Source organism: Herpailurus yagouaroundi, unplaced genomic scaffold (assembly GCF_014898765.1).
Source record: "Herpailurus yagouaroundi ecotype Mexico unplaced genomic scaffold, PumYag 100, whole genome shotgun sequence".
In the NCBI taxonomy this organism is placed as follows: Eukaryota; Metazoa; Chordata; class Mammalia; order Carnivora; family Felidae; genus Herpailurus; species Herpailurus yagouaroundi.
In genome coordinates this window covers 7347313-7366316 of record NW_024412391.1, presented here as the reverse complement: position 1 = coordinate 7366316, position 19004 = coordinate 7347313, and the positions used below count along the sequence as shown (strand labels likewise).

Here is a 19004-nt window from a genome sequence, read left to right as displayed (position 1 = left end):
TAGTATAAGGCAAAGAAGCAATGTTACAAAACATTTTAAATTACAAGCATAACACACAAATAAAAATTCAAATAATACAGAAAAAGTATAAGTCCTACCTTCCAGGGGTAACCACTGTTAAAGAGTCTATACTTTCTTCTGGACCTTTCCTATGCATAAACATGCACATATGAAAACAGAGCCCATCCCCACCCTCATCACCATTTAAAGTGGTATCATTCTATACATATTTTTCTGCATTGCTTTCTTTTTTTTCCCCCTCCCTAACATCCATGCCATCTAGAGAGCTACCTTGATTTTTAATTTTTCCTAATGGTAAGCATTTTTGTCTGTATCTGAACACTTGTGGAAGCAGGCTCTGTAGTATACCTTTTCAGGAGTGGAATTACCAGAGCACAAAGTATATATATTTTAAGTTTATGAATTCTAGCAAGTCCTTTCAAAAGGCCAAACCAATTTACATTCCCAACAACACTGTTAAAAAATTTACAAGGAAGGCTCTTCCTTACTTCCCAACATCGTTCCCAATGCTGGATATTGTCAATCTGAGAGAGAAAATCAAAATGTATTTCACCGTTACTCTACATTTTACTGACTGTCCCAGAACTTTTAACATCCTAAGTTCATTCGCCATTTGTATTTCTTTATGATTCACCAGTTCATATCCTTTGCTCATTTTCTATTATCTTTTACTTACTGATTTGTAGGAGGCCTTTATATAATACCAGTATTTATACTTTATTATATATATGCTACAATTATTTTTCTATGTTTACCTTTCAATATTATTTTTATTATACAGAAGTATAAAAACTTTTATTGCAGTCAGACATGCTCATGTTTTCCTTTATAATTTCTGGATTTTGTCTCTTGCTTATAAGGAAAGACTTTTATCTCAAGGTTATAAAAAATGACTTCCTATTTTAAGGTTTTGTTTTCTACATATAAATCTTTAGCCATTTAAAATTTATGTTTTTGTATAGTGTGAAAAGAGATCCTGTAATGAAAAATTAAAAACAGTACTTAAGGTAGCCTTCAATAATCTGAAAAGTTCAGATATGCATTTCATTTTCTGATATCATGCAAGGAATTAAATGTTACTTATATTTAGAAATATGAACATTTTGAAAGAAAAAAAAAGAAATATGAACATTTTGTCCCTTTTAATACCACTCAGAAAGTGGGTCGGTCACCTGGCTGGCTCAGTTGGTAGAGCATGCAACTTGATCTTGGGGTTGTTAAGTTCGAGCTCCATGTTGGGTGTAGAGATTACTTAAAAAAAGAAAATCTTAAAAAAAAAAGTGGTCCTATGGATATAATTTGCATTATTAATGTACACCAAGCAGGTTAAACAGGAAGCTCTGGCACCTGGAATATGAAATGAGAACATGGTATAGGAGGCCTGCTGACAATGGCCAACAGCACTGGTCCTTTTACTTTGATATCTTCAACCAGTGGTTTTCTGGGTTAAAAAAAAAAAAAAAAACTCTTCCTCAAAATAGTAACTTAGAATTCCAATACGTAAAACCTAGATCTACCCACGCTGAGGCAGCCCCTGAGAGATATGTTCAAATTATAAATTCTATCTTTAATTCTTTATTTAAAAAAAAATTTTTTTTTTTTTTTTAATTTTAAGTAGGCTCCACGCCCAACGTGGGGCTTGAACTAATGACCCTGAGATCAAGAGTCGCATGTTCCACTGAGACAGCCAGGCGCCCTGGTCTTTAATTCTTTCTTTTTTTTTTTTTTAATGTTTGTTTATTTCTGAGAGGGAGACAGAGTGTGAGTGGGGAAGGAGCAGAGAGACAGGGAGGGAGACACATAATCCAAAGCAGGCTTCAGGCTCTGAGCTGTCAGCACAGAGCCCAACGTGGGGCCTGAACCCACAAATTGCAAGATCATGATCCAAGCTGAAGTTGGGCACTCAACCAACTGAGTCACTCAGGTGCCCTGGGTCTTTAATTCTTTAGATGGGCATAAAAGATCCACTAGCTCCTGTAACAGTGACTTCTGTCTAAGAGACCCAGCTAGCGTTGTGCATTCAAGGGCAGAAGGTTCACAAAAGACCAACTCCGTGATTACAGTAGCTGGATAATTAAGGGAGTTAGCACTTCCCACTTGCAAACTGTATTGATTTATCAAGACCTATTTATGTGGTGCTATCAGGGCTATTTATGTGAACTTCAGGGCTGTAGCCTTATAACAGGAAGAGACAAAAGTGATAGTCATTTTCCAAGAATCAGAGAAAGGCAGACAGTACCAACAGCTGCCTTTTCTTTTTGCTCCAGGTGGAAACGTTCCTCCAAAAGACCCAGTATGTAGGGAAGCTTGGAATGTGTAGGGCGCTTTCAGAAGCTACACGGTGGAAGGTACTGCAGCATAATGAATGCAGAGAATCCAGATGTCTTCTTTTTGTAGAGATTTGCAAAAAAGGTAAAACAATGCCACTCGTCTAATTTTGTTGGTGGGGAAAATGTAGTTCTTTTTAATTTCATAAAAATGTTATTTAGCATGTAATGGTTTTATTACGCTTAAATAAACTTATCAACATTTTTAAAACTTAGTTTTAATTTCTAAAATGGCAATTACTATTTATATAAACAAAAGCTCTTTGGGGGGCCTTCAATAATTTTTAAGTGTGTGAGACCAAAAATTTTTGTTTGAAAACTGCTAGACCAAAGTCAAGTCTTTCTGAATATTCTGTCCTGGGATTCCAGGTTTCTAGATGTACCACTGTTCAACCTTTATAAAATCATCTCTGTGCAATTACTTCTCTGCTGCCCGCACATGATCACAAGGCATCCAAATCCATAAAACACAAAACTGTGTGCCCCTGAAAGTATTTAAAAATCTGCATCTGAGTATTAGTCTGTCCTCTTAGGTAACATCAAGCTTCTTCTTACTTGGGGAAACAGTGGCCTCTCATCTCTTTTCTTTTTTAGGCACTCTGCCATCAATCTCTTCATGGCTTTCGGACAGTTACTTCGTACCTTACTGAGATCTGGAGAAAGATATCCTCGTCCCACCATAAAAATTATCTGGGGAGGGAATAAAAAAAAACAAATCAGACAACTTCACTTATAAATTGAAAAATACTCCAACATTGAGAATTCAACAAGCTGCACATTTATGTGTACTTTTCTGCGTGTACATTTTCCCTTAATAAAAAGTTAAGAAACACAACGCTAGTAATCTGATTCTCACACATCTTATCGTGGGGACCCGACACTGCACGGGCCGTCAACTGAAAACATCATGTCCCATGGACTGTCGTAAAGGTCTGCTAATCGCTCCCCAGGTCTCTGGTCTCTCCTTCCCCAATCCATTTCCCACTGCCAGGGTAATCAATCATGAGACACAGATCAGGCTGTGCCTCTTTTCTACTTGAGTATTTTACTGAGTCGTTGTTGGGCATCATACTGAGTCCTTTATATATATGTAGCTGGAACTAAAAAACGTTAACCTTTTTAGCAGGTGTTTTGGCATCTGCGTTTTAAATTTGTTTGCTGAGGAAATGGGTGATATGGGGCATTTAGTTATGTAGATATGAGAATCACAGCCTCCTCCAAAGAAAAGAAGGTAAACCATCTGGGAACTGAAATTTTCTGTTTAATAAAGTAAAAAGGCTTGTCTTCCCTGGGTGCAGAGATTTATAATTTTTCCAATTTCTTAACTTTCTAATTTTCAGCTCTTTTGATAATGGGCAGAGACAGACATCAGAAGTCTTGGAGAGAGGGGGGGTTTGATCTTAGAGGGAACAGTTCCAACGGACAGCCTAGTGGCTAGGTGGACAGCCAGTAAGAGATCCCTTGTTACAGGCCGGAGCTTATAAACTTTAGAATAGTCGAGCCTGGTCTCTTAACTTGCTCTTAGTCCCTGTTCAGTGCTGTAAGAACCGGTGCTGACCCGAGAGCAGATGTGCTCGAGGACCACGCGGTGCAAGTGTGCAGCTACCCTTCCATCTCCCCTGGCAGAACTGCCCTACTCCCGCTTTGTAAAAAGCATACTTTTTTTACCCACATGCAATGTAACGATAGTACACATTGCACCAAGGTGTAAAACTGCTGGGGTACCAAAGGGACACTATTGGTATTTAACAGGGCTTTCATGAATGGGTAACAAATACCTTTGCAAGACAGCTAGTTTCCAAATCTTTGCTCTCAGTAAAATTAACTGAACCGTCAGCTGATTACAAAACTCAGTGACAAGATATTATGCAATTTTTTGGTACATTATAGACATGAGTTTTAACTGAGTGATATGGTGTACGGTAAAGAATTTATCTTGCCCAGAAAAAGGGATGGCCTTTGCCTTTGGCTCCTAGGAGATAATCCCTAAAAGTTTGGAATGTCCTGCCTGATGAGAGTATTTCTGTTTATTTACCTGGGGGCTTTTGGAAGGGACTTTGAGTCATATAGTACCAGTTTGACTTCCAGAGGGCTTGAAAACTAAGGCCAGCCACAGAGGTAGTCAACCATATTTACCTGACAGAGCCCCAGTGATAACTCTGGACTTAAGAGAGTCTCTGTGGTTGGCAGTGTTCTGCTGTCGAGAGAATTCAGTGCGGTCCACAGTTACACTGGGAGAAGACAACTGTGACCTCCACATGTGGAACTCTCCTGGATTCTGCCCTATGTGCCTCTTCCCTTGGCTGATTTTAATCTGTATCCTGCTGTTGCACTAAACCATAACTGTAAGCATTAACAACCTACAGCGAGTTCTCAAACTTAATGAGCGACTGAGTCTGAGTGTGGTCTTGGGGACCAGTGAACTGTGCATGTGGGTACAACAAATCCCTGACTTTCCCATCTTTGTAGCTACCTGAACAATACTGCTCAGTGCTTAATTCTTTCTCATTTCAGCAAAAGCCTATTTATCCACAAATACATGAATGAACTGAAGAGAAAAGCCCCATATGTTCATTAAGACACACATTTCCAATAAAATTTTACCTTCTTTATTTCTATATACCAAAACTTACATTATTTTAATCAGTTATGTATTAATACTCATTAATAGAAGCATAGTTCAGAATTTAAAAAATTAACCTTCAAAGACTAAAGTCACAGGAAAGATTTTTGTAATTCTAAATTTAAATACGTATTTTTTGTTGCAGAGATGTTATTTGAATGATCAATAAAAGGCTTGAAAGTATAAAAGTATGTTTAAAAAAGAGCCGTATCAAACTTTGAAAAAATATAATACAAAGGAAATCACATTCTTTGCAATTACTTAAACTTAAAGGGAAGACTCTCCAGGATGTAATTCATGTACAGAAGATTTAAGGGGCACATAAAAGATAAAATCAGCAGTTCAATTTGAAATTCTGGAACTGACTGGTTATTCCCATTCTCAATCCACATTCAGCACTCCTGGCACCTCCACCCCTTGATTCGTGCCTCTGTATTACTGGAGCACAATGTCTACTCATTCTCATCACCCCCTCCCCTTGCACTGCTTCAACAGATTGGTAAACTCTACCAAAAGCATGGCCTGTGTATTATTCATCTTTGTATTCCTTTATATCCCATAGTGCTTTGCATATAGTAGGCTTTGAAAATTTCTTATTGAAATAATTTGTAGTGTAGGTAAGATACTGGTATTCATCATTTTGTATCTCTTGAGAGCTTGTGCTTGGAACCTAGCCACCAGGCTCTAACAAAGTCCACACTTTCTAGAAGACGTCCCCATAGAAAGGTCCATGTCGACAAGAACTAAAGCCCTTGGCCCTTCACCCTGACCAAGCTTCCAGCAGACAGCTAGCACCACACCTTGTCAGAGGTACGAATGAGCCATTTTGGAAGTGGATCCTTTAACACCCAAATGAATGCACCCTAGGCAACACAATGTGACACAGACATAAATCTTACTCACTGAAAGCAGTCCAAACTGCAGATTCATAATTTGCTTAAGCCACTATGTTTTGGGTGGTTTGTTATACACCAACAGTAACTGAAATAACAGACTTAAATAACAGTACTTAAAATAACAGATAAAAATTAGTTGTTATTTTTTCTAAGATGACACAGCACTTCTACTCCAAGAAAAGAAAACCATGAGGACAGAGAGTCAATACATGTAGCCTAAATGAGTGCATTATTAATCCCAACTCAGTAGAAAAGCTGCACTGGAAGAGGAAAGAGCAGGGTGATTAGAGAGCAAAATGGAAGGATAAAGAGGGAGAAAAAAAATGACAGCAATTTCTTAGATTTCAGCACTAGAGTAAGGAAAGCAAAAGGCATGCTATACGATGGCCATCCCTTGAAGCGCTAAGAGAACTGCTCTAGGAAAGAATCTGATCTTTACAACCAGAACGAATTCTTTAGTGCAATTTCTTATTTTTATAACTGAAAAAAAAAAAAAAAAGACACCTGAAGAGGTAAAGTGACCAGGTCATGAGTCCAAGGTCGGCCATTACACTGAGTTTCTTAACCAGAGTCCTGCTTTAAATTTACAGGCAAAACCTGCCACCCGAGACTATGGGGGGAAGAGTACACAGGAACAGTTCCTACAGTGCGTAGTAAAGAAGGAGATGTCCTATCTCCCACGAGAAAGAAGAATATTCCTAAATTTTCAAACAGAAGTACAATCTGAGAGCCATGGTGATGAAAGTTCGAGAGAAAAAGAAAAATCAAATCAAGGGGACAGACGGAGCAATAGCTGGGGTTACGTCACTGAAGATGACTAGAATTAGCAATTCCCAAAAGGGACTTCCATGGAAAGTGCCATTTGAAGAAAGCAGACAAGAAGTAATGAAATAGAATAGGGGTGAGGGATAGTGCATATATTATTCTTTGACCCCCTTTTTCTTTCTTTCTTTAAAAGTTTATTTATTTATTTTGAGGTAGGGGGCAGAGAGAGACAGACAGACAGAGAATATCCCAAGGAAGCTCCCTGCTGTCAGCAAAGAGCCTCAAGTGGGGCTCGATCTCACAAACTGCGAGATCATGACCTGAGCCAAGATCAAGAGTCAGACACTTAACTGACTGAGCCACCCAGGCGCCCTCTTTTTTCTTTATCAAATATTCAACCTGGTTTCAGACTGGCAAATTCCAGAAGGTTCTTACTACCAGACAGAATTAACCAGTAAAGGCCTTACCCTTCTGTTGGTCACTCACTTACTTCTCTTATGGAGAGTAAGCCCTTGCCACATCATTTATTATACTCCTGTGGAAGACAAAGCACCTAAAATGCCAAGAAGTGGATGAGTGCAAAACTCTGGGTTGCTTTTTATCCATATTTTGGAGATAATAATACCCATTTCCATAATGTATTATTTTATTAAAACAGAAGTATTCACTGGATTTCATGCAGATCTTAGATTCATAAATTTTTATTTGTGGTCTCTATGATAAATCAACTAAAACTAAAGTTCCCTTGTAAAGTTCCCTTTTCCCTTGTAGAAAAGTAATATGCAAAGGAAAAGTGAACATGGCACAGGGTATTATGTCTTATGGTTGAATGAATAGGACTGTAGGAGGCAGGAGACAGGAAGTGTGCAAATTAGAACCAACCTTGCTACTCAGATTGCCATCATCCAATCAATCATCTCAGTGATCTAGAATCTGTCACAAGTCCAATGAGTGCAATGGGTCAACTACACTCCTTCGCTAGTAGTTTGGTCTATCTTGAATCTATGCTTCATGCAGGGCTTAAAATGTCAGGTAATTAGGAATCAGGTCACAGATTTTTTTTAACACTCAAAGGTAGTATTCAACGTTCAAGAGCTATGTAGTAGTTAGAAAGACCAAACAGCAACTAACCAATTAGCTCTGTGCTGACCTTGGTAGAAACAGTCATTTAAATCATTTTTTTCATCTACATAGAATCCAGAGCACTCTGGGTAAGGGGCCATCTGGTCACTCAGCAAGTATCCACAAAGTACAGGACAACTGAGACTACTTCTCTGAAATCACATACTAGCTGAAGTTCTTAGAGAGAAAGATACTCAGAGTTATTACCAAAAAGATGGAGAGTTGAACTGATGACCAACACACATACACACACACTACTTACATGAAGTTAACACATTTATAAATTAAAAACTATCATTTCATTAGATTGAGAGCTTATGATAAAACACATACCACATTCACACTGTTGGATTTTTTTTTATTCTTTGGATTGGGGATTCTCAACTTCGGTATGTATAAAAATCACCTGGCAAACTTATTAAAAATGCAAGTGCTTGGACTTCACTCCATGGAATCAGAATCTGCTCTAGTATCTCTATTTTTAAACAAATTACCCAGGTAATTCTTCTTCTTCTTTTCAATGTTTATTTACTTATTTTGAGAGAGAGAGAGAGAGAGAGAGAGAGAGAGAGAGGTGGAGGGGGGAGGGGAAGAGAATCCCAAGTAGCTCCAAGCTGTCAGTGCAGAGCCCAATGTGGGGCTCAATCTCATGAACTGTGAGATCATGACCTGAGCTGAAATCAAGAGTTGGGTATTTAACCAACTGAAATACCCAGGAGCCCTTACTCAAGTAATGCTGATGCAAACCACAGTACAAAGTATAAGTATTATTTATAGTTTATATGGTCAACTATTGTTTTTATTTTTTATTTTTTTAAAGGCTTATTTATTTTTGAGAGAGAGAGAGAGAAAGAGAGACAGAGACAGAGACAGAGCACAAGTGGGGGAGGGGCACAGAGAGAGGAAGACACAGAATCTGAAGCAGGCTCCAGGCTCTGAGTTGTCAGCACAGAGCCCGACGCGGGGCTCGAACTCACGGACCGTGAGATCACGACCTGAGCTAAAGTCAAACGCTTAACTGAGCCCCTGTTTTTAAATATATTAATGGTGGAATTGCTGCAATCTCTCTCTCCACACACACACACACACACACACACACACACACACACACACACACACACTTTTTTACATACTGAGGTATACAAGATAATTTTAGTAAAGACAATTTCATTTTCTTGGTTAGTGTCAAAGTCCTGGTGAATTTCATGTGGCTGGGACAGAAAAGGCAAAGAGCTGCCTGAGGCTAAGTTGGGTACTGGGAGCAGGGGGGAGGTAAAGGACAGAGAACAGGAACTTAGGAAGAAATAAGTACAAAAATTTCCTATTAGAATTCTCCTTCTAGAAAAATGGAAAGCATGAAATAAGTCTTTCCATTTACCTAGTTAACAAAAGGGAGAAACCGTACTAATTTCACAAGAATCCGATATGAAGAACAGCACAGCCAGGCTGCTTAGCACAAGCCGTGACGGAACAGAGAGGCGGCATAAAGCCCAGTCGCTGCAGCGGCAGCGCCTCCTTCTAGCCGAGCTCGGTCAAGAGATGTGACCAACACCCACTGCTGCAGCTCTAGCTTCTAGTCAGAACATCAGGAGCTATACTCCATTACAACACTTAGCACTGAGCTTTCAAGGAGAGGCCTTACACGCAGCTACTATTGCTGAGAGTATACCAAAAGTTTCCAAAACTGGTAACAAAGATCAAGATATCTATTTTTCACGCCTACCCGGACTCAACGCTTCTTTTCTTGCAACAAACTGGAGTCTTTCTTTTTTTTTAATTAAAAAATTTTTTTTATTTAATTTTGAGAGAGAGACAGAGAGAGAGAGACAGAGACAGAGAGAGAGAGAGAGAGAGAGAGAGAAAGAAGGTGCACAATCAGGGAAGGGGCAGAGAGAGAGAGGAGGAGACACAGAATCTGAAGCAGGCAGGCTCCAGACTCCCAAGTTGTCAGCACAGAGCCGGTTGCAGGGCTTGAACTCACAAACCTCCAGATCATGACCTGAGCCGAAGTCGGACACTTAACCGACTGAGCCACACAGTTGCTTCCAAACTGGACTCTTTATACATATAGTAAAATAAACCCCAAGAGATGGTAAAGATTTACCTGGTCCCTGTTGTTGATGTTTGAATAAGGTAACTGTCCAGTCATCAATTCATATAGAACAATCCCAAATGCATATACATCTGACTGAAAGCTATATGGGTTTTTATCTTGCATTCGAATTACTTCTGGTGCCTGTCAGAACACAAAAAGACAAATATTCTTGTTTACTCTTCAACTTCAACTGAATAGACTGAAAAGCAGATTAAAATTCCCAGAACAATGCTTTTGTCATTAAATAATTCATCTAATATGCAATCAATTCTCTTATTAATGGGCAAAGAAGTAGAACTGATCAAGAAGAAAAATGCCTGGTAAACTCTGCAAGAGGTGGTATTACCCGAGATTCCATGTGCATTACTAAGATTTTATAATTTTATCAGCCATCCTCTTTCAGCACAAAATCCTGTCATTGCTATATGAATCCTTCCCAGGACTAGTCCTATCAAGAATCAGTTCCCATTTCCCATTCTTGATTCAGTAAAGAAATATTAGATCTGTGTTCATGTTTGGGAGTAGCACAACCACTATGGTAACTGCCTTAGAATTTTGGTTTTCCCCCTTGGTACAATGGTTTTCCTCGTCTCAGGGCACCTTAGAGAATACTGGTAAAACTCCTGCCTCCAAAAGCATTGTCAACATGCCATGGATGCTTTATTAACAAAAGCAAGAGACAGCAGGTTGACTTAGAAGATGGTATAAAGAATCTTGGCTGCTTGCTTCTTGGGAAAAGCTATAGACCAAAGCATATTTGCTACATTTTTACACATTTCACTCACTGTACTCTAATACTTAATTTCTTCTTGGCTGTTTACATAAAATACAATAGATGGTCAGTTAAATATTAGCTTAAAGGAATTACTTCACCTTGCATCTTCTGTTCTGTTTCATTTGGAAGAATTGTCTCATTAGAGAAATTGCAGAGTATAAATAAAAACTCTTGTGAAAGCGTTACTTTGATACCAAAACCTGGACTGACTGCAAAAATGGCTGGAAGACCTGGAACAAGATTCCTGGTCACAGGTCAGGGTAAGGCCAGTCAGACTCTCTCAAAAGGCAGGCAATGACATTCAGCCTCACCCGAAAATCACAATCACCTGTATAGACTTTAACCTCTCAATGTCCAGACTACAATCTAGAACAGAATCTGGGGAGGGGATCCAAGCACTGTTGTTTTTTTTAAGTTCCCCAGATGATTTTAATGTCTAACCAAGGTTGAGAACCACTGGTCGATGTACGGAGGCCCTGATGGAAGGATGGGGGCGTAGAAGAAGACTATCTACTTACGTTGGTCAAACATCTTACTAACTGCTTTTAGTAATATAGTACAAAATAAACCACATACAACTGTGCTATAGTGAACAAGCCAGAATACTGAGAGGCTGGTTATGATAGACACAATCTGAAAAGCCAGAACACAGTTTTGAGAGGAAGAGAGTAATAAATCAGTTGAGGAACTAAATGTCTTTTTAAAATTTAGTTTTACCTCACTGTTGTTGGTAGATGGCTTGATGTAAAGTTGTATGTCATCTATTTACAAGAAACGCATAATCAATCCTCAATTAATTTAGTGATTTAAGATCCTCAATTAATTTAATGATTTAATTTGTAAAAATTTTCACAAAGGTGTCTTTCCCCTCTACGATAAATAAAACAAGGTTGAGAAGACTATTGTAAATAGTTCAGAGAATTACATAACCTTAGTCCTGACCCAACTCTTCTCTCTTGTCTACGGATGTTCCATATTTGTTTCTGAAGGCACTATCAACCCAAAAGGATTTATTCAATAATTAAGTGTACTATTGGCTACTCTCGTATTAGAACTCAGCTTGATGGAACAAAGGATGAACCAATCTACCTAGGTATCAACAAAAAAGAAATTAGAAGAAAACGTAACACTTTATGTATAATAATCTACTAACTGTGTAAAACTACGGTTTTTGAAAAAAGGACAAACCTGGAGATTTAACTGAGCCTCTCTTCCACACTAGTTAAGATCAACACACCTTTAAAACATGTATTGTTTCTTTTTAATATTAGGTTTTATAATTTCAGTACTTAATATCTGCCAGCCCACCCCTTCCTAGGATACACTGCCATCTTGTAACACGGTGTATGACTTAAAGGTGCGTGAGATCCAGTTTACAATTATTAATTAGCCTCTGGTTTATAATGATTTTTAAACAATTAGAATGATCAAAGTCACAAACCTAGCTAGCTCTAATTACTGAATCTTAGACACAGAAAAGGTATTAGAAATCCACTAGTCCAACCAACATTAAAAATTGAGAGACGTGGTGGAGGTTAACAAACATGCAGGCTAAGAGTCAAATAGAGCACTTAAGTACCAATCTCCTAATTCTAAGTCCAGTGAGCTCCTTCCACTTGCTACTTTGCCTTAGCTCCAGTTATTATTACAAGAAATCATAGCCGAATTGAACCCTAAGTTTTCCTCACTGATTCAGACATCTATCTTGGAATTCCCTTCCTGGAGACTGCTATGGATAGTTCAGGGGATATACGCAAATGTGGCTTCAAGAGCCCTTGCAGCTTTTCTGTTTCCAGCATCGTGTCCCAAAGTCTTTGTGCAGATTCAATTATTTAAACCTTCAAATTGCACTAATGGTTTGGGGACACCCTATATTCAGCTGAGAGCAGCGGTTCTTAAACTTTTTTTGTCTCAGGCCTCTTTTAGTCTTGAAAATTACTGAAGATCCCAAGGGCATACATAGGTATTTATCATTTTTAAACCTAACAGGGAAACTGTTAAAATATTTAGTAATTCCATAAATAATAAAACAACAGCCATTAGATGTTAATACAGATGACCCATGTTTAATGAAAAGTGTATTTTCAAAACCAAAAACAGTTCAGTGAGAACAGTACTGCAATTCTCTTTGACTGGTTTAACAGAGTCAGCTACAGACACATATTTGTTGCTGCATTCAATCTGTTGTGATGTGTCATTTCTGGCTGAAGAACATGAAACCAAATGTGGCTTTACACAGGGATGACCTTGAAGACCTCCAAAAGGGTCTCAGAGTCCCTTTTAAGAACGGCTAGCTTAGAGGTTGATTCCTATGCCTGCCCTTTTCAGAGCCTGCAGAAAGTAACTGAAGTTTTCATTCCCTTTTTTCCAACAAAGCAGAAATAGGAATAAAGCAAGAGCTATGCAGGGCAGCACATGGCTGACAGTGTTAAAAATCTACCTTTTTTTTTTTTTTTTTTTTTTTTTTTTGTCTTTCCTCTCCCAGCTGCCCCATAATTATAGGTTCTTTCTAGTCTAACGGAAGTACTTGCCAATTTAGGCTTAAATAAGATTGTGAAACAGCCTCTCTCTCAAAAAAGAGGAGTTCTCTTAGCAAAACCTTAATAACTGCTGCAGATCATACCTGCTTAAATGGCATACTTGTTTTTTTCTTTTTGCAACAGGGTACACAGAACATTTTGAACACAAGATATTTTAGAGAGCCAATTCTGGGTAAAATTTAAACAGTTTATAAAATACATATTTTTTGTTTGAAATGTACTGAAACTGGTATCATAATACTTTTTATAAAGATAAAGAAAAAGGTTAAAATCTATTTACATAAAAAATAAGATCAACATTGATTTTTGTGAATACTGGGCATTATGAAACCTTCAATGATTTTCTAGTAGTTCAGCAGCATCGCAGGGTCCACAAATTTCATTAATGGAGAAACAGCCTCAATTCTTACCATCCACAAAATGGATCCAGACAACTGTTCAAACTGATGGGACCCACTCCATCGAGATTTCACTGTGGCTAGACCAAAATCACCTATTTTTACTGTGAGGTCTTCATGAAGAAAAATATCTGAGGTGTAGTAAGTAAAGGAAAACAATAGATCTCATTTTCCTATCAAAGTAAGCATTATGAAAATTTTAGGTAAGAGATCTAATTTCTATAAGCCTGTAATATGATTTTCTTTCCTTGGTAATAATGATATTCCTTTAAAAAGTACAGTTCTTCCTATTTCCTCTTAAAGTTGACAAATATGTTTTAAAAAATAATTAGTTCTGTTTGGCCTATGTGACCTGCTTTTAAGATTTCTGGGGCTTGAAATGTGGCAGGGTGAGGTGAGATGCTTTCCTGAGTTTATGGGAAATCGTGAAAACTTTCCCATCAGATTTCAGTAACACAGATCCATTCTTTTGGCATTGCTGACAAAGACACAAAGGTTCTTCACCGGAATGAAGTTTAGTTGGCGGACAGGGTCCTGAGCTGGGTTTATGGAGGAAGAAGGAAAAATATGTCTTTCTCACCTCCTTGTTACGTAAGTTACAACTTTCAGTTACATCTGCACCACTGGGGGGCAGCGTCAGAGCACTGACAGAAATGAGCGGGCAGCTGCGCAACTCTCCGTTTTATGGAGCTGACAGAATGGAAGCACGCAATCAAAAGAGTACTACTGTTAGAAAGACTGGGTAGATTTTTTTGATAATGTTCAAAAGTTCAGAAACCAAAAGCAGGTGGTAGTATCCTGCTTCAGTATGCTCTCATGCAAACCCGTTTATTAATTCTCTTTACAATATATTGAACTTAGCATGAAAATTGTTTTTACATAATGTGAAGACAAAATGCAGAAGAAAAAGTCAGGATGTTTTCAAACTTCGCAGACAAATTTCAGGAAGGATACTATTACTCTTGAGGTCTCTGTGGATGATTGACTTGGCGTGTAAGTAACTGAAAAACAAAACATCATTTCAACCTGAGTAGGGGTAAAGACTCTGGCCTCCAAATCTACAGAACATATTTAGGGGTGTAAATAAAGACTTATTCAAAATTATGATACAACTGCAAACTATACATTATGATAACCTCTTTACATAAGAATATTAAAATAAACGGTCAATGAATTTAGGATTATAGGAACATATTACTATTACGGTACAGCCAAAATCCTGTATTGTGTTAAAAGACTTTGCTTTATCTTTTACTATTTACCAATACAAACCTTTCACTCCAGCCAAGCCTATTTATCCGTGTCTTTTCAACAGACATTGATATTTAATCCCACCTCTGTGATCAATGCTCCCCTCCCAAACCCATCCCCAAATGAACTTTCATTCTATTCTCCCCCATTCATTCCTATCCTTTAAGACTGAACGCTCACTCTAACTTCTGAATGAAGCTTTCCCATGATTAACTCAACTGAAAGTGATCTTTCAGTGTTCACTTATGTAGTAATTATTTAACAGCTTGATTCATGTATTTTTCCCTCTGTGCCTTTGGTTTTCTTTTCAGAATGTAAATTCCACCAGAATATGAAGATTTGAATGATAAAACCATTTTAAAGGTAGTAATATACATTACTAAAACACCTTCTTTTTTTTTTTTTTTTTGAAGATTTTACTTTTAAGTAATCTCCACACCCAACATGGGGCTTGAACTCATAGCCCTGAGATTAAGAGCCGCATGCTCCACCAACTGAACCAGCCAGGCATCCCTAAAATACCTTCTTAAAAATACAGAGAAGCTTTACCAGACATGTTAATCTTAAATTAGCTACTAATGGCCACAGTAAATAATCCTATTGTTGATTAGTTTAAAATAGCATGTAATAAGAGAAAATTAAGTAATACAGAATAAATTTTCAAAACAGACAAAAATAGTGAGGAGGAAACCTGCTATATAACGTCCACAATGAGTCTATTTTAAAGTCGATGATAAATTTAAATTATCTGTTACCCCTAAAAACTGCTTGAGTTCACTGAGGGAAAGGGCTCTGCCTACTTTACTTCTGTTTAATCTCCAGGGCCTAGCACAGTGCCTGGCATATGGTAAGTATTCAACATGTCTGTTGAGTCAACTACAATGAAATGCATATAATATTCTAGTCAAAGTTATTTTTCTTCATTTGATACTACAGAGAAAAGATACAGGAGACTTCTGAAATTTGACAATGACCATTAGAAAACAAATTTTGCTTTAAAATGACACTTTAAAGTCTAAATGGTATAATCAAAATTATGTAATAAACAGTTAAAAATGGAAGATTTACAATGATTAAGCTTTACTTATGCTTTTACATCTTCATTTAAACTTCCTCATTCTCCCAGAGATCAAGATTTTGAAACTTTCTTCTCAGACAAAATTTTCATTTCAAACTACTGTTTATACAAAGTAACCCCTTCTCTTCCAATTCCTCTCTCATATCAGTTTACTTCCTGCATAGATTACTGCATTTTAAAGTTGTCTTGTTGTCATGACTTCTTAAACTCAATCTCACTATATCACCCGCTCTCTCTTATGTTGAAGGAAAACATGATGTCATTTATGGGTCTCATTTGCTTAAAAAGTTCTGCAGTGACAGAGAGAGGTACAGATGGAGAAAAAGGGGCCTCAATCAAATGCTTTTTCAAGATGGGGAGGCCTTGTCTCCTCTTCAGAAAGAAAGGGGAACAAATGGTGATGGTGCTCAGTGGCGGAGCTTGGTGCTTTGGTCAGAGATCTGGTATTTAATGCACAGAAAAAGTGTTGGTCTTTGAAAAGAGATTGTTTTCTTTGGAATTAAACACAACAACAAATGGGTGGTAGAAATGAACTATATAGCAGCATGATTAAGTTATAAGAGAAGATAAAGGTGTTCCTGATGGTGTCAATTTTTTCAACGAATCTGATACAAAGAAATATAGCAAGAGTAAAGTAAATAGAAATGTAACCAGAGGGTTGAGGGGAGAAAAAAATTCTGACTGGGAAAGTACTAGATAATTAACAAGATATAAATACAAGTGCTGAGCTAGTGATATCACCCTAGTAGAAGGTGGACAATATAAATCTAACACAGGCCAAAGTCATATACAGCTGCAACCTGAAATAGCACCCCCTTATCCTTGGGTAATCCTTTACTGGTTGAGGGTAGGGAAGGGAACAAGAATAAATTAACTTTACTATAGACTATACAGAAGTCTATCCATTATTTAAAGCAGTCAAATTGGACTCCCTTCTTAACTTTTCAAAGATGTTAAAGAGAACCTTATAGGTTTATAACAGTAGCAAGAAAGAAAAAAACATGCTATAAACTAAATGAGTATCACATCTTCTTGATAGGTTTCCCTTGGGAGTTTCCTTCCTTGAAGCAAAAGTATCCACCTACAGAATCATTTAATCTGAAAGCTGGGCAAATCATCTAGTAAAATTTGTTCTCTATGCTACTTCTTTCAACCTATTATCCAAGATTCAGGTTTTTAACATTCTTTTAAGAGCTTAATATGATGCCTCAAGAGTAAATACAATACTCTAGATTTGATCTGATCAACACAAACTAGGGCAACTCTCATCTTAATTTTCTCCTTGAATATAAGACCTGAAACCATAAAACTCCTAGGGAAAACAAAATAGGTAGCAAGGTCCTTGACATCAGTCTTGATAATCATTTTTTTTTTTTTTTTGATTTGACACCAAAAACAAAGGCAACAAAAGCAAAAATAAACAACTGGGACTACGTCAAACGAAAAAGCTTCTGCACAGTAAACGGCACAGACCACCAACAAAATGAAAAGGCAACCTACCAAATGGGAGAAAATATTTGCAAGTCATATATCTAATAAGGGAATATCCAAAAAATATAAAGAACTTGTAGAACTCAATAGCAAAAATCCCAAACTGATTAAAAAACAGACATTTTCCCAAAGAAAACATACAGATGGCCAACAGGTACATGAAAAGGTGTCCAGCACATTCATCATCAGGGAAATGCAAATCAAAACCACAATGAGCTATCACCTCATACCTGTTAGCATGGCTATTATCAAAAAAAACAAGAAACAGCATGTAGTGACAAGAATGCAGAAAAAAGGGAACTCTTTCAAGGGTAGGCTGTTGAAGACAATGTAAACTGGTACAGCCACTATGGAAAACAGTATGCAAGTTCCTCAGAAAAACTTAAAAATAGGATTATCATATGATCTAGTAATCCCATTTCTGGGTATATACCCAAAAGAATTTAAACCAGGCCCTCAAAGAGACATCTGCACCCTCATGTTTACTGCAGCATTCTTCACAATAGCAAAGATACAGAAACAACTTAGTGTTCATGAGTGAATAAAGAAAATGTCACACATACACACTCACACACGAGTATTATACAGCCACAAAAAAGGATATCCTGCTGTTTGCAACAACATGGATGGACCCTGAGGGCATTATCTGCAATGAAACAAGTCAGACAGGGCAATCCAAATACCATATGCTCTCACTTAGATGTGGAATCTAAAAAAACAAAACAAAATTTAATTCATCTTCATCTTCCTTATGTGGGCTAAAAAATTATGTCAGCCATTATTGAGAGTATTATGGCAGCCACAGTCACTCTACAGACTTCTATTAAAATTGTATTCAGTTCCAACCCTACAGGGTTGTTCTTGCATTGCTCCTACACAACAGTTTCCCCATCCTATATTTGTAGGTGTATCTTTCTTTTCTGACCTTGGGTAAGATGTCTTTATCTTGTAGACGTGGCCTATAATCTCAGCTGATTGAAATTTTAGTTTTCATTAAAAAATAAGTTTTAAAAGATCAGTGTGCTCTTAAATTGGTGCAGTAAAAAATAAGTTTTAAAAGATCAGTGTGCTCTTAAATTGGTGCAGCCGCTCTGGAAAGCAGTGTGGAGGTTCCTCAGAAAATTAAAAATAGACCTACCCTATGACCCAGCAATAGCACTGCTAGGAATTTATCCAAGGGACACAGGAGTACTGATGCATAGGGGCACTTGTACCCCAATGTTCATAGCAGCACTCTCAACAATAGCCAAATTATGGAAAGAGCCTAAATGTCCATCAACTGATGAATGGATAAAGAAATTGTGGTTTATATACACAATGGAATACTACGTGGCAATGAGAAAAAATGAAATATGGCCTTTTGTAGCAACGTGGATGGAACTGGAGAGTGTGATGCTAAGTGAAATAAGCCATACAGAGAAAGACAGATACCATATGGTTTCACTCTTATGTGGATCCTGAGAAACTTAACAGGAACCCATGGGGGGAGGGGAAGGAAAAAAAAAAAAAAAGAGGTTAGAGTGGGAGACAGCCAAAGCATAAGAGACTGTTGAGAACTGAGAGCAAACTGAGGGCTGATGGGGGGTGGGAGGGAGGAGAGGGTGGGTGATGGGTATTGAGGA

At 37.7% G+C, this 19004-nt stretch overlaps 1 protein-coding gene across 6 annotated transcripts in view; it reads right to left on the bottom strand.

Moving 5' to 3' along the window:
- Nucleotides 1–19004, bottom strand: part of BRAF (B-Raf proto-oncogene, serine/threonine kinase) — a 173824-nt gene that overhangs the window by 7607 nt on the left and 147213 nt on the right. For 4 of the 6 annotated variants that reach the window (XM_040471783.1, XM_040471781.1, XM_040471784.1 and 1 more), the window contains 4 exons: nt 14517–14563; nt 13575–13693; nt 9859–9990; nt 2904–3038 (listed from right to left, as the gene is read on the bottom strand). In XM_040471783.1, the coding sequence (XP_040327717.1) occupies nt 2904–3038; nt 9859–9990; nt 13575–13693; nt 14517–14563 (433 nt within the window). Of the gene's footprint in view, nt 1–98; nt 150–2903; nt 3039–9858; nt 9991–13574; nt 13694–14516; nt 14564–19004 lie in introns of all 6 variants that reach the window. The other 2 variants (XM_040471779.1, XM_040471780.1) reach the window with 1 other exon arrangement.